At 41.6% G+C, this 24,702-nt stretch overlaps 1 protein-coding gene across 1 annotated transcript in view; it reads right to left on the minus strand.

Annotated features, from left to right (window-relative positions):
• Positions 1-24,702, minus strand: part of HECW1 (HECT, C2 and WW domain containing E3 ubiquitin protein ligase 1) — a 185,124-nt gene that overhangs the window by 128,791 nt on the left and 31,631 nt on the right. Inside the window, exon 3 of the mRNA XM_009889422.1 lies at positions 5,130-5,224. Coding sequence (XP_009887724.1) covers positions 5,130-5,224 — 95 coding nt within the window. The remainder of the gene's footprint in view (positions 1-5,129; positions 5,225-24,702) is intronic.

Genomic DNA, 24,702 nt, shown 5'->3' on the forward strand with positions numbered 1-24,702 from the left:
CACAAACACAACAAGAGAAGGTCTCTTTCAACAATTAGCTCCAATTTACATAGCTTTCCCCACAATGCTAAGTGTATTTGACGAGTGCCATCACGATCTATGAGACAGGAACTGTGGCACAAAAGCTCCAGAGGTTCGATCAGCTGTGGTTCTTTGCATCTAATACACAGCGAGCGAATGCTCCCAATTTAGTGAAGACATATGTCCTGAGGCTAAAACATTGATTCTCCACTTACTGTCTTTTAATTGTGATGTATCCAATTTATCTTCTCAGGCTATAAACTCTTAGGGGAAAAGGTTTTTCTTTTTCATTCTGCATACCGTTCTCATGCCTGCTTCATTTTACTGCAAAAGAGCCATGTTCAGGTTAAATCATTTTCACACTAGCAAGATACCACTTTCCTATTGCTAGAATTAATTGTTGTAACTCGTAATGTATAAAAATACAACGATATCTGATGTAAAGATGAATTAGTGGTGACAATATGGTGAATAAATGAAGAGTGACAAATAAAGGAATATTCCAGATCATGTAAAAATGTTCTTTTCTACTGAGAAAACTGTTTGCTCACCCATACCATGGTAATGCTTATGCTTTAGTAGTCTAAACTACTGTGCACAAGTAACATAGCTTTCAGGATTTCACTAGTCTGGACAAAAAGAAGCCAGCCAGGATGTTCCTTTGTTCCAGAATTGCAGGTGCTCCATTTTACTGCCATCAGCCCCAGGCCTATCTGCTGCCCCAAATCCACATTTATGCTCCTGCCACATACGAATTGGCCAAAGTGTACAGCCCTTCGTTCCCAGATATTCAAACTTGACCATTCACAGGCAATAAAATGTGACAGGACTTTTCACTGACAAGCAAACTGCAGGGCATCCTAATCAGCAGGCGAGGCAGCTCTAATAACTGGGTTACAGCGTAAGGAGATAAAACTCAAATGGAGCAGAACATTCATAATACAAGAAAAGCGAGATGCTACTCAGCCTAAAGCACCATCAGTGCTATACAAAGACATCCAACTAACACAGCAACTTTTTTTCCCCTTTGGAGGCAGGATTCCTTTTAACTGCCAGTTAAAGACGGTCTCAGCAGCGCGTGAACAAGAATGGCAAACTGCTTACAGCCCCCAGCATGACTACTTCCAGCTTCTTTTCCCTTTTCGATCGCAGCGAACCACAGTCAGACAGACAATGAAGGTGGGTTTTTTTGTTGTTGTTTTAAATTGTGGTGTTAGGATACTGCTGGTTATCAGTGTTTGCAGGTCTCGTTGACAGACAGGACGGGACACGCACTGAGCAGCCAATACGCCAGCTGCTGCCCCAGCCGCGGGAGGTGCCACACAGCCAGAGGCTTGGACAGAACCCGCTTGGGTGGCTCCAGCATCAGCTGCAGATGAGCCTGTGCTAGCAGTGAAAACACAGACCCCAGAAGGTCACCCGTCCCCCAAATGCTGCCTCTCAAAGGACACCTGCTCTGGATCTTTTTTTCCAAGCTGTGCCAAACGAAAAGGTTTGCTTGTGTCAAATACACAAAGCTTGTTCCCTCTGTCCCCGTACTGACAGCCTAAGCTTCAGGGTTAATTTGTGACGCCGTCACTACAATGGCAGAACTCCCTCTGGTTCAAGGCAACCAGCTTTTCAAAAAATTCAGTTCTTACACCCACAGCACAACCCCTAATGAGATTTTTTCCCTGCAGAGCTATTATTTCTAACACACTAAGCTCCCATGGCCACTGCTAAAACTCCTGCTGACTACACAAGAGGGTAAATTTCTAAGCACAGACCACAAGATTCCCTCTTTCAGAGGAAAGGATGTGCAAGAACCTGCCCCAGGATCTGAAGACTATTCCCTCTAAGCAGAGCCCCTCTCTGCACCCAGGCCACACCAGTTAGAGGACCACAGCTTTCACTGGTACTGTGCGAAACGGCATGCCTGGGACCCCGGGGCAGTTCTCTAAATCACTGGAGCAATGAAAACAACTGAGGAATTTGATGCATCCAATTCCATCACAGAGGGCGCCGTCTGTCAAGTCTCACTAGGGTAAGAAGTCTCAGGGACCTCAGACAAGCTACAGGGATGGTGCTAGGCTGTCACGGCCCTTAACCGATCACACAGAGGAACAGGGGAAAACAGAACAATCTATCGCTTCCCTGCTCAGCCGTGCTCAAATTATGATTCAAGACACAGGGAGAAAAGATGGGCAGCCCACTCAGTATACTTCACTGTGGAGCTGCTGCAAAGAGATGGGGAGGGACCCAGCAGCACAGATAAGGAAAGCTGTGCCTTTACTCTTTGGCTGATGATGGATGAGAATAGCAAAATACAAACCAGAATATCTGCTGCTTCTTTTGGACAAGAATTTTCTGATCATTGGTCCAAGCCATTATTTAGAAAAAATATGTTTTAAAATAGATATATCAGTTTATTTTGGGATTTCTTTAACACTTTCTCCCTCTTTCTGTCCACTAAAAAGAAAAAAAAAAAAAAAAAAACCACCAAACCCCACAAGTCTGGAATTCACCATTAGTGAAATCACAGTCAAAAGGTGAGTGTCTATATGTGTTTGCAGTTGTAAGGATGAAGTCTGCACTTTTCATGGTGTTACCCGTGCCAGTGCAGAGGCACACAAGAACCCATGAAAAGTCTAGTGCTGGGAAAAACCCTTGTTATCTCTTTCCCCAGCTGTGCAGTGAGAGTAACGCCACTTTCCAATGGCGCACGATGCTGTGAAACATTCAACAACTTTAGTAATAAAGGTTGGACATGTACTTTGGAGAGGCAGATGGAGAAAGCCATCTGAGGTGGTTTCAGCTGGAACTGGAGTTTGGAGGATCATACTCAGATGAAAGCCTTCACATAGGCAAGAACTAGCCCATAAATTTTCTCTAAACGAGTTTTCAAATCTTTACCTTTTTTTTTCCTCTTGCACTGATACAGGGGGGCCCATCCAGGTTCATGTTGCATAACCTTTGTTGTTATTCCGTTGCTTTTGTTGTCTTCATCGCTTATTATTTGTCTTACAATGCACTGAGTATTTATGTCATGCAGCAAACAATGAAGAGAAGACAACACAGAAACCAATGCTGCACCTACAATGTTGCTGGCCTTTCTGGTCTGCAAAAGAAACTGGCAAAACCAGAGTATTCTGTAACCCAGAAAGGCCAGAAAAATGAGATGATGTGAGGAGAATTCTATTTCCAAGAACACTAGCTTGGCGCTCAAACTGAAAACTGTTATCTGATACCACTTTTAATCTTATTTTATTTTTCAGTCGTGTACAGTATACTCAGCTGAAGGTCACAACAGGTGTTTCATTTTCTCATCAGATCTCTACAAAGAACATGAGTACTGCATGAAGGTGACTTTCATTTAAACATGAGTCCTGTTCAGCTGTAAGTGAATAGCTGCTTAAAGCATTTTGTTTCCCCATATATGTATATTTAAAGGCCTCAACTGAAGAACTTGGAGAGATTACATATTTACATATTACAAAAGCACAGGTTCTCACACGTTCTTCTATTAACTTAAAACATACTGCTGATACTTAATAGAGTAATCCTTCCACACTAGACCTGAATAGTTTGCTTAATTGGTTCAAGCCCTAGTCTAAGACATGGATCTGGATCGTGAAAAAAATTATTCTAATTTCTCAGCCTACTGGTATTGCCTTGGTTGGCTGGCTTAACTTTCAGAGAAGACTGGGACAAAATCAATGACAGATTTTCCCCGCAAATTGATGATAACCAGGGTATGAACAGCAAGCCCCAAGTCAACAAGACACCGTTCACTACAGGCTAAAAAGAACTTTTCAGCATCCCACAAAATGAAGATATCCAAAGCTACATCATAATGTTCCTCCAAAGGCAGCTGAAGGAAACTCCCCAGGCTTCCAAACTGGCGAATGGCTTCACCGTGAGCATGCAAGGAAGGCCTATCAAGATGTGAATCCCTTTTATTCCTAAAAGACACGCCATCAGACCCTACCCCACATCCAGTTTGCAGCTATTGTGTGTGTCAAAACAAGGCAAAGAGAAAGTACCAAAAGTCTCTACACGCTTTAAGCGTGCAAAAAAAATAATCCTTCCTGGTACTGGTACAACCAGACACAATCAACACACAGATTGTGAGACTTTTCAGTGTTTGTAGAATTATCAACTGGGGACTGTTAAAAAAACCCAAACCAAACAAAAAAAAAAACAAACCAACAAACAAAACCTCCCCAAACAAATTTTAAAATTTAAGCTTCAGTGATGTCCACTGAAACCTACATACACCCACAGGTAAGATAGACCTTTCCCGAACCCATCTTCCAGATTAAACAATATCTGAGCTAGTCTTTTCCTAATGCTGGTTGGACTAAAACTCCTCATGTCACACAGACTCCTACCAAGACAACCCTGGCAGGCAATGAAACTCTGTCAGCAAGGCCAGACAAGCTCTGGAGGTCAGCAAGTCTCCCTGCGGGCTTCACACTCAAGGTGACCAAATTTCCCAAAACCATGCAAGATATATAGCATTTCAGAGCCATCTGAGCCACAGAGCTTGCTAAGCTGTAGCAAATCAAAATTGCTGTCAATGAAGCCTCAATCTGTCGAAAACGATCCTCAGCACTTTGATGGATCAGGACCTGAATGCCCATTTCTTACCACTGATGAGAGTGTGCCACAGCGTAGATGTTCCTGGAACTCAGAGGCACTGCCATGAAAACGCTTATGCCTTGATTTTGAAAAAAGCACCTTAAAATAAGAAAATCTTATTTCTTTTCTGGACTTTTTTGTAATTACAGCCGAAGAATCCCAGATCCTCTAGAGGTATCACCCAAGTTCTGCAATACCCAGGGGAGAGAAGATAACTTTACAGAATGGGGTACAGCTGGGACATGGGACTTGCCCTCAGATCAGAGAAGTTATTTGCGACAAACTGAAAGATGGATCTACATTCCCTTGGCATAAAACCCCACATCTTAACTGAAAGACTATCCATTTCTCTGTACCACAGCGCACTGAAGAGCGAATATTATGTTCAGTTTCATATAAAAATATATAAAGCTGGCAGGGAAAGCAAGGCATAGCACAGTGACAGCAGGGAACAAACATGTAAAAAATAGAAGGCCAGCATAACTTACGGGAGCTGCGTTGTTTTTCACTGTGACACTCGGAGTTGTGGCTCGTAGCGCCCCGCTCACGCCATGGTAGTATTTGAAGCAGATCTTTGTTTCAGCTAAAAAAAGAGAATTATGTTAGATTAGAAGAACCACCAGGGAGAAGCTGCGTGATTGGTTGCAGCTCACAGGCACAAGGCTGGCAAGCAGTTAAATTGCAAGTGGTTTGTCCCAGGGTAGTTGGCACAACAGGATACCTCCTGTCTCTGATCTTCCCCTTTGCCAGGGTGAAATTTAGAGTTTGGTTCCTGCAACTTAAAACAGTTAAAACCCCAATCTCTTCTGAGCAGCCGTTTTGACAGACCGACCTTAGAGTACCTGATCAGCACCCAGTAGCTACATTAGGAAGAAGAAAAGTAGGGACGGAGAAACCCTCCCTGTTCAGACATGTCAAACACTAATGCGCTGAGAAAGTGAGAAACTCAGGACAACAAGATTGCATAGTTGCTCACTGACAGATTTCACCGAGTCAATTTGTTCTGGCCTTGGTCAGAGCAAGGACATACATCCATGCAGATTATTTGCTCCAGCAGTTACTACATTAAAGCATTTTTCAGAACAGTGTAATACCACAAGTCCTCATCTTAGTGTATTTCCACTGACTTCCAAACATTTGGATTAGGTGAGGAACACAAGCAAGACCAAGATTTGGACTCGCAGCACTGTTTTTTGCCATATGCATATTTTTTGCCATATGTGATATTCAGATAAATACATTCAGAGAGGGAAACCTCTTTCGAGAACTGCGTCAAGGCACAGAAGAAATCAGCTTCTTGTTCAATCATCCCCTTATGACACACCTTCTTGCCTGTTGGGAGACAGAATGATACTTTCAGCCAGATTCTCTGTTGGTCTGTAACTACAAATAGATACTAATTGCTAGGATGCATCATAATCCCACTCACTCACTTGCCCGGACCTGGTGACTTGCTGGAGCACTCCTGCAGGCAGGAGTTCCCTTCTATAGTAAACTAGGATGTGAGCTGGGTTGGTATGTGCCTGCATAAAGCCAGGACACAGCAGTTATGCACTGTATGTATGCAACAGGTATGTTTGTGGGATCTGAAAAATGCCTATTTAAATAAAAACATCATTCACACCTTGCAGTTTTAACTGGATAGTGCTGTGGAAATTTTCAGCTGCTCCATACTATATCTGAAGGTGTTCCTCATCATCATGTTTTTCCTTAACACCTTACTTTGCAGCTGCTGCTGAGGCCCAGAAAAAACACCAACCTCTTTTGCCTGCAGAGCCACAATTCTGCTCACTGTAACTACAGTGCCCATGTAAGAAAATAATAAAGGAATGCCAATGTTTTAACGTCCAAATTGCATTGCTGTTTTAACACCAGTAACAAAATAAGCTAAATCAGTGCAACTGTGACAAAAGATTATGCAATGCTAAGAGATGGGATCTTGGCGACAGATCACGATGTTGTGATATGTCACCTGGCAGATCCAAAACCCAATGATGCAGTGCTCCAGCTGGAACAAAAACGTGGGGACATGAAAAATGGTGAAAACCCTCAAAATCTCAGACCTGAATTGCTTACCCTGACACCTACAGATGCACAGGAGGAAAAATAAATCCCGGTTTGCTTTTTGAAAGACAAAATAGTTTTAGGAGCGTAAAGCTTTCCTAATTTTCAAATGTGACTTGGGAAATAAAACTGAAGAGCTTATGTTCCCAAGTAGTTCGAGCGTTTCTCATTTCCAGGTGGCTTCTCAGCAGTCCTCCCTGAGGAGGCATCAGGGACGCACAGTCCATTGGCGAGAAGCATAGCGCCAGCACAGTTAATCTGCCACTGTATTTTCCATCCCCACAGCTCGTTCTTCATCAGACGACCAGGTGCACCATTTGCACCATTTCTGCCCACATGGTGCAAATACACACCTCTCCCACTATTTGCACAGATGCGGGCATGTGTCCCTTTTACTCCACAGCACTCCACAAGAAGCAGAACAGGCTACAGAGTCCTTCAGCACCGAGGGGCTGTGTGGCCCATCCTGGGATTTAATTCACAACCACACCCCAAATAAACTCCTGCAAATTCAAGAGATTTACTTGAGGTGTCAGTGCAGCTGAGCAAGCGACCCTGTTGTTGCATGTGAGAGCAGCCGTTGTTTCCTTTTGGCAGCAAAAAAGCTGGATGAGCTTGTGGGACTGAAAAACTGCAGGTCCAGATTGAATTTTCATGTTGTAATTTTCTCTACAGGACTTTTAACAGCTCAGCAGCTAACTCATTTACTCACTGAGAAGACAGCAAAAGCTGAGGATATCACAACAGCTAAAACACGCAGCTCTCACCAATTATTCAAATCTTAATTTTCCTCTCCCCTGGAGATTTTTAGCTACAGTTTTCATGGAACATTGAGAGCTAGAATAAAGAGAAGCTTTTTTTTTTTAATTTTTATTAACTCACGTAGTTAATAAAATACAACTCCAGGTACTAGCCTGTATGACAATGTGCAGACCTCACAGCAGGAAACCTCACTGTAGGTTGACAAGTACGTGGTAACTGATTTCCTACACTGGAAAACTATGGTTTAAAAGAATCTATTTAATTGAACTAAAAGTATTAGACAGGGAGAACAGAAGGAGGAAAGAATATATCCTTATGTAGGTATTCTGGATATTGGTATTGCTTTCAAGGACAAAGGATTACTAAGATAATTGAACATGTAGCTCAGAAAGAACCATGCGGATACTGAAGATTCCCCTCAGTTTCACACAACTACTATTTCTAATTTAATTTTCAATCAAACTGCCCACATACAGATGCAAACCGGCAAGAAGGCAACCCAGTGACAAGCAAGTGTCACACCCAATCCAAAACAGTGGCAGAGGTGGAGCCATTCATCAGGCAGTATTTGAAGCAGTGATTAATGAATGTCAAAGGTTTCATTCAGAGAACAGACCTGATAGCAAAAAGTCATACTGGGGCCTTCACAGCTTGTGAAATTGCTCTAGAAACATCAGGGGAATGACATTTTCTTTTTTCTTGACTCTCCCCCACCAACTTTTTTCTGGATCTTTTTCATTGAAAATACTAGGAAAATTGCTATTGTCAATGGATAGATAAAACTTTACAAGTATAAAGCTTGCAGAATTACATATAGTATCTTCATGTGCAAAAATGCCACTTAGACCCTAGTTGGGCTTTTTTTGTCTCAGAGACATTCTTTCCAAATAATATCATTGGTACCACGTTTTCCACTTCAAGAGAGTCCTAACATTTTAATCCGTCTGAAGATTGTTCTTATTTTCCTGAGTCACCTCCTAGACACTTCCAAAACAGATGCAGACATTTGCTGGCTTGGTACCACTGCCTCTGCAGATGAACATAAAGCACTGTAAGTTGAGGCAATAATAGAAATCAGCCTGAATATTATCCAGCTGGCATTCATATATAATACGTAGTTATAAGGGCTGTTTGCATTGTAGTCTTGTAGATTAGCTTGTTGTGAAATAAAGGAGACCATTTAACTCTGTCCTGCTGCCCTAGCTACACGGCACGGTGCACAGGTCAGGAGCAGGTGTTTTCCAGTTAATCCCCAGTTATAAATAAATACGTGCCATTGTTATTTTCATCTTGGTAATTATGAGTAGCAGCTCATTGGTTCAGGTAATGCAGTTATGATGTTAAAGTCAGGAAGTAATGAGGTTACATTCTCCTTTCAATTAGCATAAATGGCAGTTAGACTGGTAAATCTTCCAAGAGATGAGATGTCTAAAGATGCTCAAAAATACTCATGCCCATGACAATTACCAAACTACTTGGCAATTTTCATGGATCAAGAATAAAATAGCATTGTATTCCCTTTACAACAGGCTTGGTATCACCAATATACCATGGCTGTGTTACAGCCTTCCACTGCATTAATAAAAACAAGACAGTTTCCAGTTGTAGGCTTAAACCCACTGCTGCACCATCACAGGTTCAGAAGATACAGCTGCCCAAAAGCAAGGCCTCCAAGGCAGGGTCATCAGAGCAAGACAAGAGGAGAGGCGACTCTGTTTTGCTCCTCACACCACAGCCTCACAAGCACCTCTGTAGGCCACACAGAAGGGATGCTCACAGGGAAAGGAGAGGAGCTGGGATGTAGCCCATCCCCAGACACCACAGAGACCTTCTCCTCATTTGGAGGAAAACTCTGAGAAGTTTGAGTTTTGTCAGAGAACAACTCTGCCACGGAGTTTCATCCCTCTCACATGAAAAAAAAAACCAAACAGTTTGCAGAAAATGATTTCTCTATCAAAGCCCTGAGTTATCTCAGTTACCAAATCAGTTTTGCAAATTAATTGGAAAATGAATTTACCAGCTGAACATTGCTCTTCTTGGCAATATTCTATACTGCTCTTCAATCACTCAGCCCTTGAAAACACCCTACATCCTTACAAAACTGACTTGAGAGGAGATAAAATCTAGTAGGGTCTGCTGATGAATTGCAGCAGGATGCACTGAAGGTTCAAAGCCTCTAGGAGTTGTCCTAGTTTCCATCATCAACCCATTCTTCTTTTCTGTCAGTGTTATTGGTCCTGTTGGTTTATTTGATACCCTTTCCCTTTAAAATACTCCCATTCCTACTTGTCTTCCTCATTTCTTCGGAGTTGTCCAAATTGCCCTAAATCTCTTCTCAAAAGTTCACTTGCTCTTATAATCCTCTGCTCCTCACTTACTAAGGCTAGTCTGGTCTCAGAGGCTTAGCTTTCACTAAAAGGTGGATTTATTCTCTCATATAAAAAGAAGCACTGCCAAGATTAAGTAGTTTCCCTTGCTAAACTAAAAAAAAAAATTAAACAAACCAAAAAACCCCCAAAACCAAAAACCAAACCACCAACCATCCTAATGGGTATTTCAATGAAAGACTAAATGATGTTCTTTGGGGGAGGCAGGAAGCATCAGTTGGTGTTTGATAGGAGTGTGTGATACACCTGAGGCACTTCCACAATCTGGTTGTGATTTACTCCCACGATACTTTTTGTTTCAATTAAAAGAAAGCTGAGGTGACTAGGCATTAGCTAAGCATTTCTCAGCACTGAACAACCTCTTGGGGAAGTAATGCCAGTCTTAGAAACTGAGTCATTTGTGATCAATTCAATCTATTACTAAAAGAGCTGTTGTTGCTCTTTTGGGCAAACGTTGTGCATAAAAAATGAGAGGTGTCAAAAACCAGTAATGAAAAGGTAGATGTCTTTGGTAAGTGGGTGGGAACCAAGTGAACCAAATCAGAGAGCGAAGCAATTAAGTTATGAGTCACAAAGTTTTCCCAAGAGGGGACCCAGAAGTGGAATAAACAAATATATGATACTGTGCTATCATCAGATCGCTACGGTATCATCTTGAATTACAGTAGCCATGATGATCTCTGGAAGTGGAGACAGAAGGTGTCAAAGTGGAGACAGGGAGTCAATGGAGGGGAGAGCCGACTGAATAAAATAAGGAAACTGGGAGAAGCATGTGAAAAAAAAACAGGACAAGGAATTACGATGGGAAGCCAAAACAGAGAGAGATTAAGAGCAGTTTGTATGAGGTGTTGCAGTACTGGAATTGAGTAAGCAACGACACCGATGTCAAAGTTCAGGGAAGGAGAGGACTGAGATTAGAAGAGAAGCACTGCTCATAGAGAGTGGGAGAGAGGAGAAAGACTAGAAGTGTCTAAATGAGACTAAATGGGAAAAAAAGCAGGAAAAAGAAACAAGGCGAGGCAGAGAGGGAGGGAGTACAGAAGTCAAACTTGAAGAAGAAAGAGAAAGAAATGCCCTCTCACAAGAGAGCTTCATGAAGCATGGAGCACAATGTAGAAGCTGTATCAGCAGCTGCCCGTGAAACCTGGTGCGCAAGTGTACGTCCTGTCTACCTTTCATGCCTGACCACCCTTCTCCACCTGCTGCTGCCTCCAGCGCCCATCTCCTGCTTTTGAATATTGCTGGTAAACTACGCAACCCAAAGAGCTGAAACCCAGCGCTCATGCATCAGCACCAGCCTTTCCCTAATTATTTTAGATAATTTTAGGGGGGTTCTCCCAATACTATACCTGCCTTGTCAGCAAAGAATTAAGATGCGTAACAAAGACAAAAGGTAAGGTTGTTACTGGCAGATCTAATTTGTACTCACAGCATTGATAGATGGTACCATTTCTTTCCATCACGAATGCCTGCTGCTGCTCCATGCAAACAACGGCTCGTATTTCTTGTGCTGTATCAGAAAAACTGCCTGTTCCAGGAATTGCCTGTCCAATATGCAACGGTGACGCTACACCCGTCAAGCCGGTCTGCTACTCAGCCACCTATGGACTGTGCCTTTCCTTAAGCTGTAAACCACATCTGCTCACACTATTTGTTTAGTCTCACAACTGCCTACGGTTTTTCCATAAGGCGCCCCAGTTTTTAGACAACTAACAGTTTAAAACCCAACGAGACCTAAACAGATGTGTTTAATCCCAGTTGCGGAATTTCTTCCAATTTTCTGATTACTTTTTCCCTGCCCTGCTTAAAGCGTGCACAAACACATGTGAACAGACTGTTAAAAGCCTTCTTTTGAGAAACTGTGAGAGACAGGATTTTAAAATCTCACCTTTCAGATTATTATAATGCTTCCAGGCAAGAAAGAAAAATGTACCTGGAGACAGAATTAAGGTTGACCAGCACATATCAACAATTTCACGCTCAAAACTTTGCAAGGAAATTGTATAGCTCAAAGCCAAGCAGTACAACACCCAGAAAACTTCTAATCAAGTTTAAATTTAAGCCAAAAAATTCAAACTGATGCAGAAATGGACAGTTAGAACATTCAAATAACCTTAACTCTGCAACAATAAATAATGTATTTCAGTATGTACAGTTGTAACATATTTGAAGAACAGATTTGATTATTTTAGTAATTTTATTTCATCTTCGGATGGCATTGTTATAGGCTGCTATTGCTTCACAAGGGTTGCACGTTCAGGCCTGGAGTTACCTCCTTCATAACAGGAAAGCTGATTATTCTCATTTACTATATCATTGATTCTTTGTTCTGTTGTTATTTGTGATCTGCAGATACTCTCTACTATTGACTTTCGCTTTTATTTCCTTTGCTTGATAATTTGATTCAGCAGCTACCTACCTCCAACAACCGCAAGACTAGTACGGTAAATTAGTTCACTAATACCTAACGGGTGGTAACAAATCCTCATAGTCAGTGTGTCAGTCTCCTCTGTCCTAACTTCACTTCGAGTCCTCAGTGTTGCATGCTCCATACTACACTGATTTTGGGTCTAGCTATGTATAAGCCACCTCTATTACTATGCTGTTCACATGAAGTGACGTGCATCTGCTTACCCATGACCGTGCCGTGATTAATTCTCATTATTCAGAAATTTTTCAGTTGTAGACTCCTGAGTACAAGACAGACAAAATCACACCATTTTTGCCTTATCACCTCTCATTTTGCCTTAGGAACATAAAAGTATCCAGGGGTTGCTCTTACAGGAGAGAGAGAATAGAGCAGCTCTGTAAACTGCTATTCTGGAAGAACATACAGATCTAATTTCAATAGGCTGTTGCTTATGCGCTACCCTCATAAAACCTGTCCTATTGGCAAGACTCATTACTAAAGAATGCTATCAGGTGGGATGGATGTGTGCTTATACATTCATTTCCAGCACTTGTATATATTTCTCCATACAGGCAGGACTTCTAGCATTGCTGATTACTAAAGTTGCTTGACATTTTTCATTACAAACCCTGTTTCAGTTGCTTATACTTTTTCAAAGGTACATAAATTTGGAATAAAATTTTGCATGCTGGATGTCTGCCTCAGATCTACAGAGATGCACAGCAAGAAAATTTCATCCAGAAATTTGGAGCTGTGAGGGTAAGGGAAAACCATCGGGTTTTACCCATTAAAGATTTCTGAAGACCTTTCCTTTTACTCCCCACGTTAATATGGAACAGAAGTCACTATACTAAGCATATCTCTTTTGCTGTTCCTGTAAAAGTACATTAAAATTCAGCTAACTTGTAAGTCTCTCCAAAAAATTCAGTTTGATATGCTCATTGGAGACATCTTTCATTTTACCATTTAAATGCCCAGGAAATCCTATCTATGCTGAGCATGTTCCAGACTGGCGGTAAGACAGACTTTCTGCAACGCAGATCTAAGCTCTTCCTGGCTGTGCCACGTCTGGGCACCTCTCCTGGGAGCAGGAGGACTGTATTCCTGGGTATCTCCCCACTGTGCCAAGTAGCATGGAAGAGGAAAATATGCATCCACCGCCAATTTGCCCTTGTTGAAGGAAGAGATGGAGGCAGCTGGGAGGATTAGGAGTGTGGGGTGGACCCACACATTAACTTGCGGGTTTGCCATTGGATGTATGGCCAATACCTACAGGGTGGGGAACCAGAAACTAGGATGAAAATAGGTAAGGCGGTGAAAAAAAAAAAACCCTGTGAGATTTGTGGTGGTCATAGGCTTGAGTAGAGCAGGAGCTTGGGAGAGCAGGTAGCAGAGCACTGTTTCAGTCTTGGTAAGTCAGATGGGCACTACTGGCTGCCTTTGTGGTGGGAACTCAACGCATGTACTGGGAGACTTGTATTCAAGCTTGCAGCTGGGCAATGACAGGGAGATGGCAATGAGAATTACGGTCAGGCTGCTGGCTCGCATTTTGTCCAGAGGGGCATGAGTTGGAACGCATTAAACTCTATAGCCATCCAGTGGCCCTTGTGAAAGTCCAGTTCATCATGAACAGGGGTCTGTACTATCAAAGCGCCCAGTAAGTCTGGCATTTAGATTGATGACTACAGTCAAGATGTAGCAGAGCAAGGCAAAGCTTCTGCAGATACCCACCACAGGAAATGTTAGCGGAAGGATGCCACTGCCCAGCCAGTAACTAAAGATGCTAAATGTCTTTAATTATCATTTAGCCCTTATGAAGCTAGGAACAGAATCTGCAGTTTGCAGGTTTTGCAGGGCACATTCTCCAACTATTACCTGCTTTTTAAGATTTATTGTATAACTTGAGTAACAGAATTGAAATTTGGTTTGCTCAGACAGCTCACATCCTTGAAAATAATAATTTCCTCCTAAAATTGTCTTCAGAAATGTGAGATGGAGAAAAAAAAGGAAAATGAAAAAAAAGGACTCAACCTTACTATTCCTGGCACTGAGTCATTGCTCATCCCCTTGAAACCAACAGAACTATTTGCTCCATATTCATACAGACAGCAGGATCCAACCCAGAACAGGCAAGAGTTTTATCTATTTACTTACAGTCAAACCCAACAGTACTATCTGCTCTGCCTTTATGGACTGTTGTAAAGAAAGGACTGATATGCACCAATCTGAGTGAGAGTTGGGGATGGGGGCGTTGTAACAACTTACTGTCTTTCATCAGGAGAAGGAAAAGCTGTTTCAGAGACACATTTTAGTCATTGCAAACGGCAAATTATAAGGGCTGCACTAAGACTGAAACTTTAATGAAATTCCAAAGCCTACAGGCATATAATGTTTTTATGTAAATCAGCTTAACGATGAGTTTTTCACCATGAGCATTAGCAAGTGAGCGATTTATTTGAGAAAAACTTGCAATCATCAAAGCACTTTTAACTGTGTGATAGTTGAGTCCATAATAACTGGAAACCATGCCTAAAGTTTGCTCTCTGATCCTAAGTACTCATGTACATTGCACGGAAAACAACATTGCAGGCAAAATCAAACATATAGTTCATCTATTTATGAGGGAGATGATCTAAAATAACTTCTAAAATGCAACAATTCCATCAGATTATGTTTTTAAAGAACACTTCTGTTTTAAAACTGCTCATCATCTTAGTTACAATGGACTTGACAGTTCTTTATCAAAATTGATTAGTAGAGAAAAAAAATCTCTACATTTCCAGTACACTGGAAATGAGCCTTACCTCACATGCAGAAAGCCATCTGTTTTACTGTATTAGTGTCCCCTTAGCTACATTAGAGTCACTGACAATATTCAGGAGAAGAGTTGGAACTGGAGATACGATGCCTGTGTTCTCAATTACACCAGTATATATTAAAACACAACATAAAGAGATGGAAAATAAATATACAGAAACACTGGCATCCCTGAGCTTTGTTGTGAGTGTCAGCAGAGACACTGTGAAGGTGACCCAGATGATAGAGAAAGGTATAAACTCAAAACTACACAATAGCTCGCAGCTCCACAAAAGAGGAAGGATGGGCAGAGCTGGGGACCCCTCTCCTCTCTTTACTGCCATGTACAGCCATTGGGTTGTCCCAGATGAAGCAAGTTCTTCTCAACTGCCCCTGTCACAATACATCCTTTGGGCTTCCAGGTATTACGTCTGCCTTAAGTTAATTGTCTCCTGGAGCAGATGCCTGTTAATCATCAGCTCCTTGCTTTTATCCAACAGTAGTTTAAAGTCTTATTAAATACATATGACTGGATTATGCCTTCAGGCACAGCCTTGAGCAAGAGATAAAGCATGAACTTCAGAAGCCAAGTGCCTCAAACACAGCCCTCTAGATCACAACATGTTTTTATTCCCCTTGATCTCAAAATACGGGTGGACCAGGCATTCCTTTGGATTTACAGACACAGAAAATGACATCAGCCTTATGATCAATGCTTAGTACTTAGGAAGGTGCAAGCCATAACTTTACCTGGTGCCTGCTTTGTGAAGGGAGAGGACAGCATGAAAAGGGAAACCTTGCAACTCCAAACCCAGCCAGGTACCGAAATTAGGGAAGATTCATGTTTTCATTTATATTAGTAGCAGTTTAAGTCAAGACACCTGCTACCGCACTTCCTGAGCGGATCTTTAATCACTTCTCTGATAAGCATAACTGAATTTCATGTTAGAAACAGAACATTCCCTTGAGTCGGCCTTACGGCTTTTTCCCCAAGAAAGTTACCTTTGAAGACATTAGTGCCAAAACCAGTTACCATGGACCTCACCATTTCCCCAGCTCCTCTTACATATTACATCCTTTCTCTTGTTACTCTGAAAACTCTCTCAGTCAGAAGCCCTATCTATTCACATTTTCAAGTGCTAAGCTCTCTTCAGTCACTATAAGAATGCATTACAACAACAGTTTCTTTGTGTTTAGCAGCCAGACCATGCAGTATCAAAACTCACAGTGTTCATCTGATTGGGAGCTATTACAGTCAGTCAAGCATGTGCCACGCAGTATACAAAGACAGACTTGTAATTAAGTCCTTGGGCAGCCAGACGTGAATATTACCCAGAAAAAATCCTTTGCGCTTGGACGTAAAAAAGAAGCCAAAAGCTTAGCGCTGTTACTCACAATACCATAAAAATGGCTGCTTTTCTTTTTTAATACATTTATCACACTTCAGAATCAGTATGCACACATTCCTTGTCTCTACTGCATATCTAAAGATATTTTTAGCCTAATATTTCCATGACAACGAAGCAAGAAATGGTCAATTTGAGAAGATGGCTGAATGAAAATTCAAAATGCTTGTAGAAGCAGCTTCCTAGTGCTCAAATTGTTTCAGTTACCCACTACACTAAGCACATTATTGTTTGTTGCTGCTATTTCTAATCATCAAATTAAAAAACTAATTTTGAATGATTAACAGAATTACACATCATGTTATCATACAACAAAGACTGTTCATTGCTGTCATAGTACAAACACCCTAATACAAGTGAAAGAAGACAGCAAAACGTTACTTTAGATTAAGTAAGAGCTCACAGAGAAGAATAAGAAGAGATGTTGTGGTACATTTTTAGGTAACTGGTAATAGGTTACATGTACCAGGAACGCAATGGCAAGTATGCCAATTCAAACTCTTGGGCTTTCCTCACTATCACAGAGCAGAACTATTTGCGGACAATTTTGGAAGAGAATCACTTGCAAGTCTGGAAGACCAAAATGAAAGCCAGTATTCCAGGCAGTGGGATTAAAGGCAAGGAAAACGTACAAAGGAGCAACCCAAGGAAAGACATGCACCTCTCCGTTCACCCCAGGATTATCTGCTCTAATTTGCAGGGCGCCTAACAGGCCTACACGGTGTGAGGAGAAAATGAGGACAGCTGCACCTGTGTTTCGGCACTGTAACTCTACTGAAGGCAAAAGACAGCCACAGCACTATAACAGAGCAGCAGAGATTGAGATCTTTGGCACTCTGGTTCCTGGACTCACGTTACCATCTTGCAAACATTTTATTCCTTTCCACATTACTTTTTTCCTTCTTCGCAGAAAGGAAACGAACAGTGACAAACTACGTAATTCTATCACTAAATCCTGGTTACATCATTAAATACAAGTATGAGATGAACAGCCTTGCTCTGTAATTACCCAATGACCAAAATTCCCCAAAGTTCACTTGTTCTGAAGAACAGCATTCTTTGAGGTCTTTTCTTAGTACACCTAAAACTTACCTGGGTGAGTCTTGTAAGCATTAATTAAACAGAGGAAAAGAGACTTCTGTGTCTTCACAACAGACATACTCTTGTTTACACATCCAAAGCATTTATAATTAATTGGGTTCACCCACTCAGAACCACAAGCCGTGAATAAAAGCTGCATGCCAGCTATGCTGCCTAGGTATGGTTTTTCCCCTCTCCTTTTAGTCTTACAAATGCTTTGCTTGACAACAGCAGGGCCTATCTTCCTTCCATTTGCTGAGAAACCACGGGCAGAGAAAGCACACTCTTGTCCTTTGGTTCTCGCAGAGACCTGTGAGCCACACTGCTGGTGGGCGAAACCCAGTCAGTGTGACGCCTTTGCAAACACAGTGCTGCATCTGGGGATAATGGATAACAATTTGGCCTTATTCTTTTAAAACAATGCCACCAGAGCTCCTCTCCCGTGTAAGCTCAACAGGGATGGGAGCGTGACATGTGCGGGTTTAGCTAGACTTACTTTTTCCAGTGAGGACTCGCAAAAGACAAACTCAAAGCCCAGGATACCCAGGGACACACAGGAGACCCCAGAGTTGTCTGCTTGATGCAGAGCCCCTTTTGTACGTCTGTTCTTTCTCCACAACAATGCAATCTCTGCAGATCAGAGGATCTCAGATGCTGATAGCCATCATAAGAGGCATTGCTAAGAGAAAAACCCTTAGCATTGCAGCTTCACACACTCTGATCAGACTCATTATCGTGGTTTCTATTCCAATACCAGCTCACATATTGTCTGTGGCCAGTGCTCTACAAGTTTCAAAATCACTGCTGCTTTACATAATGCTGCATATGTTTGCCACCACTTCCTCCACAAAACAAGGGAGGAGGAACTGCAGTTGGCTCCAGGGAGACAGACTAACACATAAGTGCCTCTGCGCCTCCTTTCACATGTGGCATGGACTGTTCCTTCTTCAAAGCTGCTCAGGTCTCTGTTTGACATTAAAGGGAAGGTAGCATGACCAACTTATTTTCTAGGAACTGGGACTGTGCTCTAGGTATGTTTTCTTATATTTGCGTGCCATTAACAATACTAATACCTATCTGTTGCTGCCAATAGTATATGGACTTTTCCCAGTAGCAAGCTATGTATAAGCCATAGGCTTGATCCTACAACCCTCAGCATGTGAAATTCCTTTTCAGGAAAGCAATTCACAGGCAGTTCTGCCTACAGAGATGATATCAAGTTTTGTCTAAGACCTCAAAGGGAGAGAAAGAAGGCGCCCAAGTCTCATGAGGGAGGTTCTGGAGGGCTCAGGATCTGAATCAACAGAGAGAATTATATCGGAATGAGAGTTAAGGCTGGAGTTCATCAGATTTAGATGTTTAACTCTGTACAATGCTTTCTAAAGATCAGTAAGAAGAAGGAAAAACCTACTAGAAAAAATACGTTTTTTTGCAGGAACCATGAGTTGGACTTCCGCTTTCGACTGTAGTTGGATTCACAACTATATGGGATGTTGGAGCACTGAACCTCTCTGCTCTCTTTTACAAAGATAAGGACAGACCCATCAAACACTGCTGCTCTTCTGAAGCTTGCCCACAAAGTCATCCTCTACAGAAAGCACAGTATGAGACTTTTGTGATTCACTTTACAGTTTTGACTGTAGAAGGAGAAAGCAGGTAACTTTGGTGCATTTGGTTAAGCCACTCTACAGTGAAGGATTTCTTACATTTTGTCTTGAGATGGCCCGTTTGTGGCTGCTCATGCATTCAGAAAACTCCTATTCACAAGGGCATTTTGATGAGGTACCACTGCTACAGTGCCTATTGTTAATTTCCATGGGAATTTATAAGACAAAGCACAAGCTATCAAGACGGAAAAGATCAAAAGGCTGCTAAGAAAGAGGTATTATCCCTCTTTTATTACTTCTCACCTTAGAGCTCCCTCTGCAATCTCCTATTTTGACAACATTTTTTTTCCCTTTTCTAAAATACCAACTTCTGTTCACCATTTATTTGCAATCTAATAATTAGGGAAGAAAACTGCTGTAGTAACAAAATGAAACATGACTTTTTAAAACCCAGCAATTCCAAAAGTATGCTACTCAATACTGGTAAAAAGAAGGGTCTACAAATGGGTTACATTAAGTTGAAAGGCAAGATAAAATATCCCGACTGTAAAAAGACCAGTGAATCCAATGCCGAGAGCGTTGGATGAGTGTATTTGTTTTCAAGTGCAATAAAAATATGAAACTGTGGGGGGAAAAAATACTATGCAACAGATGCTGCATTTGTGCATGTTAAAAAATTAGTATCTTGTAGCATATACTGGAATAACAAGGAATGGCAATATCACATTTAAACAAGCAAGGGGACAAAGAATCATAGGCAGCCCAGACAAGATACTGCAGAGTGAGGAAGGTTTATCCCCCAGCAAAATATATCAAGATGTACATTGGGAGATTGCAAAAAATGGTCTTCAAATCATTGTTAGTTCGTTTTGATTATAAAACCGTATACAGATGCCAGTACGTCCGTCACCTGAAGGTGTCTGCCAGGTGCCCGGTGCATTTTCTCTGGCTTTGCACTTCACTGCTGGGACCCAATGGTGCAAGCCACAGATGTTCGCTTCATTGTCTGGGGCTGACATTTGCAAGCCTTGAGAGCTGCTGTCCTGACAGCAGTAACTCCCAGCTTGCTCAAGCCCATCCAAGCTGAAATTGCTGCAGACAGTCACACAGGTGACAGACAGGAAACATTACTACTTTAATTTATTTTTTTTTTATAGTAAAGGCTAAGGTCTCCAACCACAGCACACTTAATTCCCACAGGATTTGCTGCACTGTGAAAAGGAAACCTTAATGCAAATCATCAATAGCCTGTGCAAGATCTAACAGCTGTTATGTGACAACACACAGTGGGATGACTATACAGTCCAGACTGCAGATAACCTAGACTATTTTTAAAACACCTTTTCAGAAATAAGCTTGCCGAGAACCTAGACAAAATCAAAAGCAGAGGCTAAGGGCATCTGAAAAAAGGACACAGCAGTGGAGAAAAGATGTTTCTGGAGTAAATTCCCTTTAAATTACCTGCACATTTGTAACATGTACTATTGCTAAGTATATTATATATGTTTTTTCCCTAATTTGCCAGTTATATACATAAAAATATGACACTTAATCCTAATCTTGGCACTCACATTCATGCCTCTCATAGCCCCAAGCAAGAGATTCTCAACCTTTTACTATCCCATATGCGACAACACTGCAAAAGGAAAATGCTGTGTCTCTTCCTTGCAGTCTGGAAGGCAGATGCCAGCTTTCTGTGCCTGGGGTAAGGCTGGAGACCTCGAGTGTCCTGCAGAACCTGGGCGACCACTTTGTCATCTCTGGCACAAACACACAGAGCATTCAGATGAAACACTTTGATGCCAGGAAACCTGGGTTCTGTTCAGACCTTTGCCACTGACTTTGGGACAGATTGCTGGAAGTGTAATTTCCTCCTCTGTAAGATGAAGAAAATTACACTTCCAGCAATCTGTCCCAAAGGAGAAAGTAATATGACTGTTTGCTAGTCCTTCCATAAACGAGTTTTCATAATAATGGGGCTGTTCTTCACTTTCCAAAGGATGGAAGTAGTCTTCTGCAAAGCAATACTCATGACGACATTCAGTACGGGCCCTAATAAAGCCTATTAGCATCTGGGAGCACAGCAGCTCAGTAACAGTTAAATTCCCAGCAGGTATATGCTGCAGTGGGTCAATCTGACTCTGCAGAGGTAAGACACTACACACACGCTTCTCTACTGACCTGACGGGATTGGATTGAGTGGGTCATCACAGGATTTAGCTCTACTTATTACTTAAGCTGCAATCAGTCAGGTCACACTAAAATTGAAAAGTACATTCCAAATTTCTTTTAAAGCATTTGTTTGTTCAGATGTCCCCTACACCTATTTTCCCTTAAATCACAGACAGATTTGTACTTTAAAAAATTCCTGGGCTGTAACCCTGTCACTCCCGGTATTAAAAATTCCATGGAGAGAGCACAGCATTCAGTCAAGCACTGTATTTGGCATCTTGCCCAGCAATCACAAAGGAAGAAGAAAGGAATGGAAAGTGAGACTGAAAGTTAGTGGTCTAACTGGCTGGCGGTAGGCACCTATAGCCAACACATGGAGGGAATGGACTGTCTACTATGGAAGGAGAGCTCTTTTGGGATCCAAAGAGTCATTTATAACTAATGCAATGATAACAATAACAGGGACACTGCTGCACAAACTCTGTCTCCCCTTCCTACATAACGTGCTGCAGATGCATTAACCAAACAGCTCCTTTACATCTTCTGGTGGGGTTTCATCAACTGCAAAAGAATTGTCTCCTGCTTACAAAAGCTGCAACAGCCTGTTGAAACCAATCTATTTGTTGAGACACTCAAACACAGCCAGGCCACCCTCACCCAATCTGCACAATTCTGTAGCTTACATGTTTTGAAACATATAAAACTTTGAAATTTTGAAACTCGCAATGCCAAAAAGATCATACAAAAGTATCTGCAGGTAAAATGTTATAGTTCATTAACCAGGTGAAACAAGAGTCTATTAAAAATACAGTAAACATGGGGGGTTGAGGTTTTTTGCAAATATCTTTCTTATTAACCATCACCAGTAAACATGTCTTTTTTTTGGCAGTGTTGAGACCTGAAAAAGAAAAGGCATCGAACAGAGCTGTGAACAAAGCTTTGAGACCACAGGAGAGGAACAAGCTGTCCTACTGGTTTGAGTTTTTCAATTCTAAGAGGAGAGACAGTGATTCCAGGATGGGTTTGCAATAGCTTGGTTTGTAGGGTTTTTTCCCCTCTGCTACCCTCTGGGAATTTCCAGTGTGAAAACCAAATACTTGAACTCTCACCTGCTGTGAACTGACATCACCTCACATAAACTAATGGACCCGTCCCAGTTCATGCACACAAAATACCCAGCCTCCTCTTTTCCAAATAGGTCTTACATTCCAGATCTGAAGTCTCATATAGGCACTGAGGATACACAAATTTGCCTTCTACCAAAAGGCCAGCATACGATGTGCATTTTTACTGTACTGTGTTGATCTGTCAAAGAAATTGTATGTGCATCTATATTGTCCACCTGTATAATACTGTCGTGGACATCCAACTGCTAAGTGACACAGCAAGACTCCAGAAGAGGTAAATTTATTTCCAACATTATCGTTCTATAGTTTTGGTGGTTCATTTTCCCACCTCCTTGCTGGCTTGGAGAATATACCTACGAAAAAGTCATTGTCACGACCTCAGAGAGGTCTGGCAGATACTACTTTGAGTCAGCTGCCAGTGTGCAGGAATCTTTTTGACAGCCTTGACAAGCTGTGCCTTCTCAAATGAAAGTGTTTTGAAGGACTAAGTAACATTTAGTCCACAGCACAACAAAAACTGTTTACAGAATTTGTTTAATTTACCCTTTTAAATATTTTCCAACATCTGAACTATAAGCCTCTTCCATACTAGCTGTCAAAAGTCTGATACATCTCGTTAAAGCCAACAGAAAAACTCCAACTGGTTTCAGTGGACAGAGACCACACCTACCTCTTCTCATTCTCCTTTCAAAAGAAACAGTCTCCTCAGCTGTTATCTGTTCCTTTCACATGCACACGTCACTCAGTCCTGCTGCCCTTCTCCAAAAATCTTTCTAAAGCTCCTGTACTCTTTCTGTTAGAAAATAGCCAGGTAAAGAAAAATAAAATATCTGCTAAATGCTTTACCAAGTGGATTTATATTCCACAGCACTTAACATCCATAGGTCAGCTAAATCATTTATGCATGTCACAGAAGTATTACTTAGCATATCACTGCATCTCAAATGCAACAAATTTATGAAATTTAGAAAAGGAAATAGATCTGCTAAAGCAAAACCAGATTCTATTTTCCAAACTCCACAAAACCTAAATGGGCTAGTTCAGATGCAGAAACCTTATCTTTGCACGTATTGTATATATTTAAAAGGCTTCTACTGAGTCATTTTCTAACAGAAGAATGCACAATGTGAGATTTTTAATCCATCATAGGAGCTCAGCACACCTCGTAGAGAAGCAGTAATTACAGAGGTGCCTGCTAGCAGTGCTACTGTTAAGGCTGTGTCGGGGGGGGGTTTTTTATTAACCCAGTTTTCATGGTTTCACAGCTTAGTCACAAGACACCCATATACTGGCCTTAAATCGCCATAGAAAATTTCATCCCAGAAGCAATTTATTAAGTTACTTTTTCTTCTTGCAAAAGTGCAATGAGAAAAAGGGAATTATATCAAATTTTCATGCTTTTCTAGGAATATATACCAGGGAGAGAGTTAATAATTTTAAAACAGATGATTCTGACTCTCTCGGGTGAAATCCTTATCCTGTTTAAATTAACAGAAAGTTCTCTCAACTGCAGCAGGGGCAGAATTTCAATCTCTGAGGTTTTTGAAAAGTTCAAATCCTGCTGTCTACAGTGCTGCTCTGCAAGAGCAAGTGCCTTCTCCCATTTAATTTATGGCCTTCTTAAGCCGGTTCCAGTTGCAACATAACACAAATTAGCTCAAACCCCACTGAAAGACATCAGTGTAGATTATTACACTCCTGCACTGTCACACATCTCCCTGTTTTGAGCAGTGCTAAGTGTTTCTGATACAACTAGAGATGGGATCTTTTGAAAGAGATGTTCTGGAGAACAACTGGAAGTCCCCTCCAGATGGCTGCTCAACGCTCTCAAGACACACTTCACACAAAACAACACTGGCTTAATTTCTATGCCTTCCCCAGACACAACCACCACTGACAGCGTAGTATAATATTCACAGCACAGGCCACTAGAGTTGGAAGAACTCTGCTCTACTACTGACTGAGTACAAGGGGGACTTTACAAACAGTACTGAGGCTTCTGTCAATCTTTTTGAAAAAGGACCATCTTTCGCACCAAGGTTAAAAGCTGCCATGAGTTGCCAGGGTAAGGCTTTAAACCAAGTTTTAGTTTGAATTGACTCTGCCTATCAATCCTCTGCCTTTGTAAGGTAGAAATCACAGGAAACTCGGTTGATCTGCTCAACTGCCATCTACTCTTCAGTCAGGAACATCAACGTAGCTGCAGCTGAGATTTCTCCCGGCTAAGTTTCATTTTCCTTCCCTCAGAAG

This window comes from Charadrius vociferus, unplaced genomic scaffold, assembly GCF_000708025.1.
Source record: "Charadrius vociferus isolate BGI_N301 unplaced genomic scaffold, ASM70802v2 scaffold97, whole genome shotgun sequence".
Taxonomy (NCBI): domain Eukaryota; kingdom Metazoa; phylum Chordata; class Aves; order Charadriiformes; family Charadriidae; genus Charadrius; species Charadrius vociferus.